General features: G+C 39.2%; 1 protein-coding gene across 1 annotated transcript in view; it reads right to left on the bottom strand.

The window, feature by feature from the left end:
- Positions 1 to 10,063, bottom strand: part of NEGR1 (neuronal growth regulator 1) — a 963,216-nt gene extending 953,153 nt beyond the window's left edge. Inside the window, exon 1 of the mRNA XM_043877871.1 lies at positions 9,376 to 10,063. Coding sequence (XP_043733806.1) covers positions 9,376 to 9,551 — 176 coding nt within the window. The 5' untranslated portion in view covers positions 9,552 to 10,063. The remainder of the gene's footprint in view (positions 1 to 9,375) is intronic.
- Positions 10,064 to 13,517: the final 3,454 nt, after the last annotated feature.

Here is a 13,517-nt window from a genome sequence, read left to right as displayed (position 1 = left end):
TTATGTATCCCACTGATCTGAAGTCTTAGGTTCTGATTAGAAGTCACTTATATATCATAAGATACTTTCTTCCTGCCCTTTCTTCCTCTCCCTTTTCCTTCAGCTCTCCTTCAATTCTTCCACTCCCCATTCAGATTTTGAGAACTAACAATGTGCCAGCACTATGTTAAGTAATACAGATGTCACTTTCTATTTAGCTGGTCAGTTACCAAGACATTAATTTGAAAATAAGTTATTTACAAATCAGATATATCTAAATATGATCTCCTATAAGAAATATCATAACATTAGGAAAACTTTATGATCCCTTTGATTTATTTATGCAATATTTTGAAACAATAGTATGTGATATAATTGGAGAGAACTACAGAAAATACTCTCCTGACTTCTGATTATAGCTCATATGATCACAGTATCTCTTAAATCCTTATAGTATCTTTTAACTTAGTTGCATGAGAGGAAAGGGGGTTTCTGAAGACAACAGAACAAACACATTTTTCCCCCAGTGCCCTTTAAATCATCCAAAATCTTTCAATACTTTATGGCAGTATCTATAGTTTTAAATAAGCCCAATCTTGTAGCATGAATATGGGCACTGGACCTGTGTCCAAAGGATAGTGAAATTCAGTGAAAAATAATTTAGTTCTGGACGAAAAAGGGTTATAAACATCCTCCTTAAATTGAACAAATTACCAGCTATCCAGAAAGTATAATGCATTGGCTTCTCTTCAAAAGAGCAACACTAACGCTAGCAACACTGCCAAATTCCTCCTTTCCTATATTCCCCTTTTCCTAGAGAAAGTGATTAAAAGACCAAATTTCATGCCAGCTGGATGCTTAAGAGCGTCAAAGGTCTTCTGTTAGGATTCAGAACTTGATATGGCTTAGAAAACACTATGCTAATAGATAACCTTCTCAACATTATAAATCAAAGCCATATGACCACATTAAAATTCTATCAGCTAGTATCAATACACTGTGGCTTATAAAGTACAGTTGACCTACCTCTGGGAGATAGTCAGAATGATACAAAAGTTAAGCTCTAGCTTGGGGAGTGTAGCTACTTTTCACAATTGAGATTATTCATTCTCAACAAATAGCCAATTCTCTCTACCTCTGTATCTTTATTGATTTTATTTAATTGAGACCTTAGGAGAAAGGAAGAGGAGACTCCATGAGTTGAGGCAGGAAAAGAAAATATGTTAGAAGGTTACAATGGACATTTTGCTACTTTGAATTATTCCTGTCATCTGCTAATTATAATTGCAAAGAGTAATAGCCTTCCTATAAAATTTAAAATCGTAGATCTTCTGAAAACTATTAAATGCATCTCAATAATCTTAAATCTGTACCTTACAATTGCATTACAAACTTTTTCTGATGAAACCTACAGTAAGAAATACACCCAAAATCTTGACAGAGTACAAACACACAAACATAAAAAATACAAGTTTAATCAAATAATACTTACCTTTACTATGTATAATGCTTTCTACCCTATTTTAGTACAATTTATTTTAAAAAATAACTTTAGTAGCTAATACATTTTCTTCAAGGCTCACTAATAGCTTGTATCCTGCAATTTAAAGACACTGAATGATTCCAATGTGTGTGTCTCAATCCAATAGGACTTCTGCAGGCATTATTTAAAGACAGAGACCATTGATAAATGGAGTCAATAAAAAGTACTCAATCATGATAAGCACACAGATCTATTGTAGCAATAAAGATACAATTATTAAAATTTGAAATAATTAATAATCTAAAGGACACATACATTTAATCTTTTGCTTATCCTTCCAAAGATTCATTAATTTAAAATATAGGGGAAGTTGGCTTGATATAGGCAAGGTTCAATATTAAGGCCCTAGAAATGGATGAACAGCAGTCATAAAGCTTACAAACCCAGGTGTTTTGCCAATCAAATTTAACACAGTATAAAAGAAAAATACTTGAACAAAACATCAAAAAACTTCTATTATTAAATTTCTCCAATATCCTATGAATTGTCATATTTTAGATATGGTGTACTAATTAATTAGTGTACTGCCAGACTCCTCTGACCATGGGGATTCTCCAGGCAAGAATACTGTAGTGGGTTGCCATGGGATCTTCCTAGTGCAGGTATCAAACTCAGGTCTCCCACATTGCAGGAGGATTCTTTACCAGCGAAGTCACTAGGGATGTCCAACAATGCTGGAGTGGGTAGCCTATCCCTTCTCCATGGGATCTTTCTGACCCAGGAATCGAGCCAGGGTCTCACCTGTTGCAGACAGATTCTTTATCAACTGAGCTACCAGGGAAGTCCAATTAAAATCCAATTTGCTAATGACAGTGCTTATGTAGAAAAATCCTGGATTTTACTCTCTTAATAGCCTGGGAAGTTTGGTTCCATTGTTGAATTTGAAACACATAAAATTTCTGACAAAAAAGCATGTGATCCCATTTAAAAATTCTTCTACAAAAGCAAGAAAGCAGGCAATAGGGTGCTCCAAAAAAAAGAGCAATACATTTTATTTTCTCTTATACATAGACATGTCCATGGCAATCTGTAATGGATCAACAAAGCTTTAAGAACAATGAAATGCAGAAATGAGTCAAGTCCAACTTCTGTCCCAACTCAGGAAAATCCTCTCTAGAGCATCCTTTAGAGATGACTATTAAGAAATCAACACTGCATATTCATTGGAAGAACTAATGCTGAAGCAAATGCTCTAATACTTTGGCCACTTGATGTAAAGAGGTGACTCACTGGAAAAGACCCTAATGCTGGGAAAGATTGAAGGCAGGAGGAGAAAGGGGTGAAAGAGAAAGAGATGGTTGGATAGCATCACCGACTCAATGGACATGAGTTTGCATAAACTCTAGGAGATAGTGAAGGGCAGGGAAGCCTGAAGTGTTGCAGTTCATGGGGTTGCAAAGAGTTGGTACAACGTAGCAACTGAATAACAGCATTATTTATGGTTTAAAGTTACCATCTTTCCTGCAAAAGTGTGGATAAAGGCAGCAAAAGTAGGACTTTATGATGACTGCTGTGTATATTGGAGCCAGACATTTATGTAATATCTTTTAGAAAGATATTATTTTGAAGCATGTAAGGGCAAGGCCACTGCATCATCTAATACTCTGTTAAACGAGAGAGTTGAAAAAAAGAAATACCAACAAATAAAGCTTCCCGTAGCTCTTCCATGTTAGAAATATGTTGTCTATAATGTTTTATTGTATGTATGACATTTTGAACAGGATATGGTAGAAAGGTGATCTGATTTCTAACCAAAAGTTTCAAATGGCTCGAGAGGCTTATTTCTACAGTGGTTACATGCACTGTTATGATCATACACTTCATATATTTCATAAGAAATTGGAAACTTTGATTTGCTTTTCAGGTATTAAGCTACAAAAAAGAAAGGTCTTTAATTCCTATTGATTTCAATAGTCAACACTGTAGGAATTAGTTCAACATTTTGATCACATATCCACAAACAGAGTTTAGCCCTGGTTCTCTTTTTGCTCAGTCAAAAAAAAAAAAAAAAAAAAAAAGATACAGTATTATTGATTCTTCCCAATTTATATTCATCAACTATTTTTCCCATTCATAGCATTGCTATATTATTTATACTTTAATTATTTAACATTATATTTAATTTAAAATGTATATAATTGGTTCATTGTATTCACCATAATCTGGGTGTGGACAATACCCCAAGTATCCATCTTTCTTTTTTGTAATATGCTCCAGTGTTATTATGGTTCTATTCTTGCCTCTTTAAACAACAATTACATCCAGTGCTAGGAAGCAAATATTTATGTTACCATGAGCAATATTCAATATAGTTAAAAATCGCTAAAACTCTTACTTTTCAACACATATTAATCAGGGTTCTATCAGAAGAATGTAAACCACTCTGAATATTTAAAACTTAGAGGGTTTAATACAGAGAACTGACTGCAAAGATGATGGAAAAGTTGAGAAGAATAGGTGATGGTAAGACAACCCGACAGTTAGAACGTTAGGAAGCCACTACTACTCTTAGGATGGAAGAAGAAATGGGTGAAGCCATATACAGAAGCCCAAGTTGGTTATCCAGTGGAAACTGGAGCAAAGAGGTTCCAATGGGAGATGGAGACACTGCTGAACACTGCCCAAAGCAATGTAGGAGGGGAGAAACACCTTGGCCTCTCACTCATCATGTACTCCCTTCTCCCAAAACTACCAACCACTGGACAACCACAGTCTGAAAACAGCTGACATGAAGAACGAGGGAATACAGCCTGGGGATTAGATTCATTGTCTATCTCCAATAGCAGAGCATAGCAGAAGGATAAAAGTTGGATCTGGTCAATAAGGCCCAGAACTGTCACTTACAGGATGTGAGTAATTCTTCAAACATTTTGCAACTCAGGTATTTCAGAATTAACTTAGTTCATGGAGCTATTTAATTGTAAATTCAACTATTTAAAACAAGTATTTCATTAACATGCTTGTGCTCAAAGATTTATACAACCACATGGGTTAATTAGTTCTTCTGGACTAAAAAGACTAGAAAAAAACAAATCCATCTCGAAAATTTTAAAATGCTATGTTGTTCTTTAATATAATGAATGATTATGTATTAATGTATCAAGTAGTGCCTCATGCTAATACAACAGTTCTACATATCACTACAGGTAACATTGTAGCATTTTATTCCATATTTTGGAGCATATTTTTCCAAAATGACTTAGCATGACCTCAGAGAAAATGAGAAAAACCTCAGAATTTAAAAAAAAAAATTGTTCAATAACACTAAACTATTCAATAAGCATATAGGTTTTAAAATAATGCCTTAATGTTATAAATTGCAAATGCCTGTAGAGTTGAACAGTATATTTGGAACACATAAATAGGTAGGAATGACTCAACAGATGAGTTTGAAGAGACTCTACCATTGAAGACACTCTTCAATGATATTCAAAAAGTACAGTATAATCGAGGTATATTGTTATTGACAATTCTGCATTCTTATACATCATTTACTTTCTTGTATCCAATAGCATGCATTTCAAAACAAAACTAATTCAATGTAGTCTAATCAAAAGGCAAATGAATTGAGCAAAGTCTGAGAAGTAATAAATACTTGTGATATACATTTATAAATCTACTCGTAAAAGTTTTGTGATTTCCAATGGAAATGGCTTCTGTGTAAATGCACTCTATGTTCTGTGATTGACGCAAAAGTCTTTCGCCCTACTGTAATATCATTATTAGGATCTCATATAACTTTCACTGAAATCTATTGCATTAAAATGACAAAGTTATGTTCAACTTTGCTAACGTAAAAGAAGATATCACATTTAAGAAAAGAATCTCCCTTCCTTTGATTAAAGGATGACAAGTAGAGAATAGGATATTTTGAATTCATATCAGGATGGCAGCTTAAAATGTACAAAATTCATAGACGAGTTGAAGTAGAAACAGATGAAAGAACTTGCTTAAAAATGACATGTCTTTTTAAAAACTGGGAGGATATGAATGAGGTTGTTCCTTGTATTATCTCAAAAGAATATTAAATGTTTTTGGGCATGTCGACATAACTGTATTTGTTAATAAGGTAAGAATAAAGTGACTGATTCACATTAAAGCAGCTGCAAAGCTACAAAAAAAAAGTCATCTGAAATTTATGTATTAAGCTAGAGCAGAGTTATGTTCCCCTTGATTTTCTAGATCTAGAAACACTGGGTGCTAATGCATGACCAGTGTGGTTCTGGAATGTCCTGTTCTTTGCTACATCACCTGATGAAACATCAACTTAGAGCTTCCAGGTACTACAAAATACAATTTGAAGGCTAGAGAAAAAGTTCATTTCTCCATATACAGATTAACAAGTTCTATTAAGTATAAAATATCAATAAGTAGTAAATGTGGTAGCAATCTAATATCTAGTATCTCATAATTTAGTGAAAATGTTAATTTGTATTGGTAGCAAATTACAATGTGTTCCAGACATCCATGCATTTATTTAAAGTAAGGGAGGTACCAAGTGCTATTGTACTGAATAGATGCATCATTAAATACTTCAACAAGAATGTCCAAATACCTCAAGTGAATCCTTCAGAGACTTATCAGTGAATATCATTATTAGACATAAGGGACATTTTGACATTTAATATATTGCATAACTAACCTTAAGAGGCAAAGTTAAAATGATAAGAATGTTGAAATCATTAAATGGAACTTCATTATAAGTCTTCTAATCCAAACAGAGAAGGTGATTTATAGAAATAGGTATAGTTGGTGGATCACAGAATGGATTCCCTTTTGTATGATAACAAAATGTAAGAAAAGGTTTGCTTTTCTTGATTCTTTTCTCTAAAACAGACACTCTGGCATTTAGGAGATAGAAATGTATCATTTGACCTTTAAACTTCTGTTTCATTAGTGTAACCACAAGCAACAGAGTCACTGATTGACACATTTGCACTTTCAGGCCTTTAGCACTTAAAGTTATCTGATAACTGTTATGCCACTATTTGCTTTTTATGAGACACTTGGAGGAATATGTTACATTAAAAATAAAGTATAACATATAAAGCTTAATAAACAATATCACATAATTCAGTAAAGTGTACTCTTGAGTACTAGATTTCTGTACTTTGATGTGAAGGCGTGTTTGCATGAGGGAAGATTTTGTTTTGTTTTCTAATGAATTAGATAATTACACTAAATACAATTCCAAGTATTCAAAGTAGAAAACATAAACTATAACTCTGTGACATTACTTTTGATGAAAAATATCTCACCTGACTTACACTCAAATAGTCCTTAAGCTCTTCTGTACTGGTCTATGAACAGAGTAAATAAATACCAGTTGCAGGAAAAATAACTGATGCAATTTAACATTTTTTTAAGAGAGGGGTTCTTGTAACTATATATGTTAAAAGTGTTTAAAAACCTATGGTCAATGTAAAAGGATAAAAAAAATGGAATCAATCCCTAGAGGATTCTAGAATTACTGTAAACTAATTACTTTGAGTAATGCGGATCAGATTTGTTTCATATGACAAAAAAAAAAAAAGAGAAAGATTCTGTTTATTTTTTAAGAAAACTGTAATTGGTAAGAAACATTATTCAAAAGAAACAGAGATACTATTCTCTTTAAAAAGTTTAAAAGTCAAAAGTTCTCTAAACTAAGATATGACAAAATTCATGATACAGAGTATAAATGGATGAGGTAGGTGAACACAGGTAAACAAGGACTGCACCAAACCAACAAAACTGGAAAGATATTGCTGCCGCTAGTTAGAGAAGCTTCACTATTGGCAGCAGTGAGTGAACTACACATAGGTCTCCTAGAAGCAGACCCTGAGTTCAGCTATTTTAATTAGCCATAGTATTCATTAGATTCTTCTTTAAAAACAAAACACCCAAGATATACCATCAAGTGACAAGCAGTCTATCAAATCCTTTAGACTGAAAATGTTAATGCTCATTACAAATAGGCAATATGTTGCTACAATCATATAGATTGCAGTTCCCATGATATGTGTTTGCAGGCTCTAAAGACAGCACTTCATCCTTACCACTGTTGTTTAAACTTCCAAAACAAACTTAATATAAAGAATATCACCAAGGGTTTAATTTATATCCTCAGTGTGACCAGAAGTTCATCTCTTTTACCAGCAATGAAAGGTATTTTACTAAGTGACAACAAGCTGTTACTTTTTTACACATCCAGTGGCATTGTTTACAGTAGGGATATACACTCTAAACTAGTGTCTATTAGAAACTGTAATAGTATTCTACATGAATTTGGACTTATAAGCATGTTTAAGAAGGTGTAAATCGTTTACCACACCCAGATCCAAGATCATCAAATTTATAATATATTGCATATTTCAAATAAAACATAGCCCTCTCTGTTTCACCTTAAACATGCCACATACACTGGTTTTCTGCAATCTATACTTATAAGCCAACTACCACCCAGTGGAGAGAAAGGATATCTTTCAGGGAGATTCCAGGATCTATGTCAGGTGGGGGTGTCACAGGCAGATGGGAGGGTGATGGGAAATGAAGGAATAAGGGTGTTTAGTCTTGTTTAGATCTAAGCACTGCTGATCATCAATTTATATTTTCACAGTAGAAAAGACGTTACCAGACTCTTAGAGCAATGTTGTTTATAGATATAATTAGGCTACGGATGTTCATTAGTGACAAAACATTTTAATGCCCAAGCTTGGGGAAAAGAAGGGAAGAAGGAAGAGTGAGAAAAAGAAGCAAGACTCAAAATGCAAAAAGGGAGGAAAAGGGAAAGATGAGGGGATAGAGAGTAGCAGAGAGAGGCAGAGACTGTGTGTATACATGTGTGAGTGACAATGTGTGGAACAGTGAAGGAGCGAGCGGGGGCCTTTTTAGAGAGTAAAAGAGAATCTGAACGTGAAAGTGGGTTGTTAGGGAGAGTATGGAAGTGCCAGCATGTATGAGAATGTGAAACAGAGAATATGTGAGGGAGTGTGGTTATGAAAAAGAGATTTGTGAGGGTGAGAAAATGGAACTGTAAGGGGTTAGAGGGAGCACACATGTGTGTGTGACAGGGATGGGAAACAATATGGGGAAAGAGACGGGAAATGTGAGTCAAAAGAGAGAGAGAAGTCAAGCTCGCAGAACAGGGATATTAAGGGGAAAGAAAAACGAAGGATGGAGAAAGGTAAAGAATGGAGGAAAGTGTGTTAAATAAAAGGATCAAAAATTAGAGTGGTGGAGATGAAAATGAAAACATGAGGTGAAAAAAGAATGGGAGGAAAAACAGAAAAGCAATAAAAAGAGGTAATGGATGGAAAAGAGTAAGAAGGAGGGGAATTGGAAAAAAAATAAAAACAAAACGAAGGAAGGGAAAAAAGGGGGGCGGGGGGACAAAGCGATAAGAGGAAAGAAAGAAAACTGAAAAGGGAGAAATTGAGCCTAAGTGTCCAAGAGAGGGAAATACATGGGAGCAGGGAGCCAGCAGTTGGAAAAAGTCGTTAGGTTACAGCAAAATAGAAACAAACCTGATAAACTTGTCAGACTCTCCAAGAGTACCCCAGGACAGTAAAACAGAGACCTTGTGAACTGAGTTTCCAAGTGGCACCGGCCCCTCCTAAACCTCCCACTTCACTCATCTCAGGGCTACTTGGCGTTCCGGCAAAGTGCTTAAGCATCACCAGTTCTGTTTGCCACCTGCCCGGGAGGAAAGGGGCCAGGGCTCCAGGCAGAATCAGCACCCGGACTTCCTGAAATGCGGTCTTTTGCGAGTGATCACCACCAGCCTCTTGACTTGGTCTAAAAAGACCGCAAGAAAGGTGGAGAGACAGACAGACAGACGGAGACAAGTACGAAAAGCACGACGTTCCTCCTACCTAAGCACCGCCGTGTCCCCTTTTCTGACCATCATGTTGTCCACAGCCGCCCAGGGGAAGTCCACACTTGTTCCAGCCGGGAGGCAGGAGGGTAGCAGGCAGCACAGGCTGAGGAGCACCGCCGCCAGCCACTGGTTCGAGCAACAAGCACCCTGCACCAACAGCATCATGTCCATCCCTGCTAGGGCTGCTCACTCTCCAGCAGCTTTCAGCTCGCACTCCCCCACCCCCTGGTGCTGGCGAGTCTTCCCAGGAACCAGGCGGCGCGCCACAGGATTTTTTTTTTTTTCCCTTCTTCTTTTTTCCCCCCTTTCCTCTTCTTCTTTTTTTTATTCTTTTTAATTTGGTGGGTGGGTGGGTTTCTTTTCTTTCTCCCCCCCACCTAGTTGTTGGGTGTTGTTTCTCTCTTTTTTGCCTCCCCTCCTCCTCTTTGCTCTCCCTCCCTCCCTCCCCTCCCACCCCCTAGCACCACTCTACACCTCCTCTCGGTTGCTTTTGGCCGAGTCCGGAGTGTGTCTAATTCTCCGGCGGCTCGCGCACTATCTAGCGAGGAGTGGAGCGCGCCGGCGAGTGAGGGAGGAGGCGCGGCGACGGCGGAGGCAGGGCGATCGGCGGCGGAGGCTGCAAGAGCGGCAGCAACAGCAGCCGAAGCAGCGCGGAGCGCAGCGGCGGCCGGCGGCCCCCGGGCTCGCGCGCGTTGCCAAGCGGCCGTTTCCTTAGCAACCCCGCCCGGGGACTGAGGATGCAGCAGGGAGGGGGAAATGAAGTTGCGGGGGGGGGTGGGGGGGGGGAGGCAGAAAGAAAACGGAAAAAAAAAAAAAAATCGGGAAGAGGTATATTATTATTACACAAACTGAGAGGGAAAAAAAGAGAGAGAGACATCGGAGACAGAACGCTTCCCTTCCTGTCGTACGCCACTAGAGTGATGCTTTGCTAGAAAAGTCTCCGCGTCGGGGCTGAGGTGAAGAGAGCAGAGCGGTGCTTTGCTTTCCCTCACCGGTGTGTTTTACCTCTTGAGGCACCGTAACTTTTAAGTCCTCCAAGTTGTGGTAGGCGCCATCATGACGCCAGGGACTGTGAGGTTCTGTTGTTTATTTTTTTTTTTCCCATCTTGCCCGAGCGACCGCCCAATAGTTGACTCTTTACCTCTTTTCGGAAATAGGTAGGGACGGTGGCGGGGGATACTGTTTTTTTTCTTTAATTTTATTTTGAGGGGACAGGAGGGTGGGGGTGCTTGCAAAGCCTAGGGTAGAGCAGCTGGCGTGTCTATTGGGTCAGTCGCTAAGGACGGGAAGGCGGTCCCCCTCCACCCCCGACCCCATGCATGTTGACACTAAATTGTGTGTGTGTGTGTGTGTGTGTGTGCGGAGAGTGCGCGGATCTGTGTGTGTAGTAAGCGCGTTCCTGTAATGCGCGCGAACCGTACACATGGGGGCCTGTGCGCGTGCGGCACGCAGGCGCGCTGGGAGGGACAGGGTGGGTCTTGACGGGATGGAGTCGGGAAGAGACTGCAATCAAGTATTTTAATTGTGTACAGCCAGGCAGTCCTGTTATGTAAGAGGGAGCTTAACCCATTTGAGCGTATCAGGCGGAATGATCAGCGCATTCGAATCTAGGTAGGGCAAAGTTACGGGGTTTAACGAGTCACAGGTTTATATCATTTAACAGCCTCTAAGCGGGGTTGGACAGGCTTCCGACTCCGGGCGGGCAGAGCGGTTACCCTCTCTTCCTCTGCCGCCGCATCCCCTTAGCCGCTTGCCCCGCCGCTGCGAGCCGCGGTCCAGGACAGAGGCACACTGGGGGTGCTGGGCATGGGGCCACCCCCTACCCTTTTTTACTTCTTCCCTTCTTGAACTCCTGTCCAGGCTGGCGATCCTTTAGCTATTCTGGGCCATTTGCAGATCAATGCGAGAACCGAGGCTAGAGTCAATAGCAGTTACGCCAATCAATCTTGTTCAGAGAGGAGTTTGGGAAGCAGGACAGGGAAGTGAAAAAGAGAAACAAGTAATTAAAAAATATGGTTACCCCTCCCCTTCCTCCAGCCCTATCCCTCGCCGTAAGCAGTCTTTGAAGATTTTCTTCGCCTGGCCCCAGCCCTTCCTCCCTTGGAGGAAATAAATACAGCAAAAACCTCACACATCCCTAACTCGTTTTCCATAATGCTAGCAGGGTCCTCTGGCAAAGCGCACAGAAGCAATAATCTCTGCAGGGGTCAGCATCCGGCTGCCTCCCCAGACTGAGCTCTTTACGAGGCAGGCAGGGAGTCGTTTTGCTTGGCGGTAGCGGTGCTCGCGGTGATTTTTATCGCAGTACATGAGGATATATGGGGAAAGGGAAGGATTCCCATCACCTGTGACCACCCAGACTGACTGATCGAAGAGCCTCTAGCCAGCAGCACCTCCCTGCTGAAGTGACACTCCAAAGCCCCCCGAGACGCTTGCCGCGGGAGTTACTGATGTTATTAGTATTCAAGCTTAACTCTCAAATCCGTCTCGGAAATTGAGAGTGCAACAGTATTCAACCGCATTTTGAAACATCAATAAATGTTAGTCATTTGCGGATGAATGAAAACATTTTCTTTACCGTCTGGTATGCTAGGGAAATAATCGTCAAATGACAGACTCTTGCTAATATTGATGCCAAATACCTAGGTAACACTGTCATCTTGTTAACTGCGTTTTTCTCTCCTGCGTGGTACACTGATAGATAAAGCCTAAAATTATCTAGGGCAAACCGAGGGTTAGAAGAATCGGCATGTCGTATATAGGAGCAAAACTTCGCAATATTATTTAGTATTTTCATAGAAAATATCTGGATTCCATCGAAGGGAAGCAGAAGGCACGGCGGCTTCCAGCATTGTGACTCAGTTTCGTGTTATTTTATGCAGGGATGGGGGTGCCAGCTTTTCTAGTACAAGCTATGAAAAGCATTCTTTTGTAACCGCTGTTTCCCAGAGATCTGACATCTTCGGGGCGGGGGTGGCAGGGAGGAGAAGGGGGCATCTGTGACCAGAGATGGAGCTATGCGGCAGTTTTAATATGTACAACAACCCTTCAGGGTTGTGAAAGGAAACTGGGACCACTTCTGTTTAAAGGCAAAGAGTTTATTTTCTTTATTTCTAGTTTTTAGCTCAACTTCCAATCACTGATCACAAAGCACTTAAATCTCACAAAACCCATCCAAGGGAAACAGTAACCGAGCCTAGTTTATAGATTCATGGACTGCTGGAAAGCTTATTCACATGCGCATCACTATTATTTAAAGTGAGTGCAAGAATACTGAGTGGGGCAACCTTATTCCTGCGTGTACTTTTGCTGTCCTTTTGACCAGGGAGGAAAATTATTTTAAAAGCGCTTATTACTTTATTTTCTCCTCAACCTTTCTATGGGCGTATATCTGAGAGGATTTTACAGGGTTTCTAGTATTTGCTTTTGAGGTCCTAGATTTCTTTCAAGCAGAGACTTAAATCCTATGTCTTAGCTCCTGAGAGAAAACCAGAACAAAAACAAACAACAACAAATGACAGAAAAAACATATCTAAGTTCAGTTAGCACACAGTTATTTAGCAGATTTTTTTTTTTTTAAGTGTCAGAATAGATAACAGCATTGTTGAAACATTTTAGATGGTGAGGGTTGGAGTGGGTGTAGTAGGATATTCATTTGGTAAGAGTTTAGGAATTGACATTGGCCTGAATTCCTACTATTTCCTGTTGAATCAGGTACCCTTACTTTGCTTTCAAAGCTCGACTTCTAATATTTGAAGAAACTCCATGACCAATATGGAAGGAGGAAGGTGGAGCCTGACTTTGCTAATTAATTATGCCTTTAACTGGACCGATTTACACCCCTGTTTTTCATGTCCTCTGAATTCCAGGTATGTTGGAAGAGTAATGTAATAAGAAAGCTTCTTATGCTTCTTTAGTTCAATAAGCTTGATTTTTAATTGACAGTGTAAATGAAATTGTTATTTTGAAAAAATTATATATAAATTCACATTTGTTTTAAACACAGATACATTTTTCATTCTATTACTGTATAGGCCATGAGAAATTTTAGGCAAGACAGGTTCCAGGAGCTAATAAGAGCTAATGAGAGCACTTTGTAATTCCTGAAAGAGTGGGTCAGGAAGCCCTTTTAAACAG

This window comes from Cervus elaphus, chromosome 20, assembly GCF_910594005.1.
Source record: "Cervus elaphus chromosome 20, mCerEla1.1, whole genome shotgun sequence".
In the NCBI taxonomy this organism is placed as follows: domain Eukaryota; kingdom Metazoa; phylum Chordata; class Mammalia; order Artiodactyla; family Cervidae; genus Cervus; species Cervus elaphus.
This window is presented reverse-complemented; position numbering and strand designations above follow the sequence as displayed.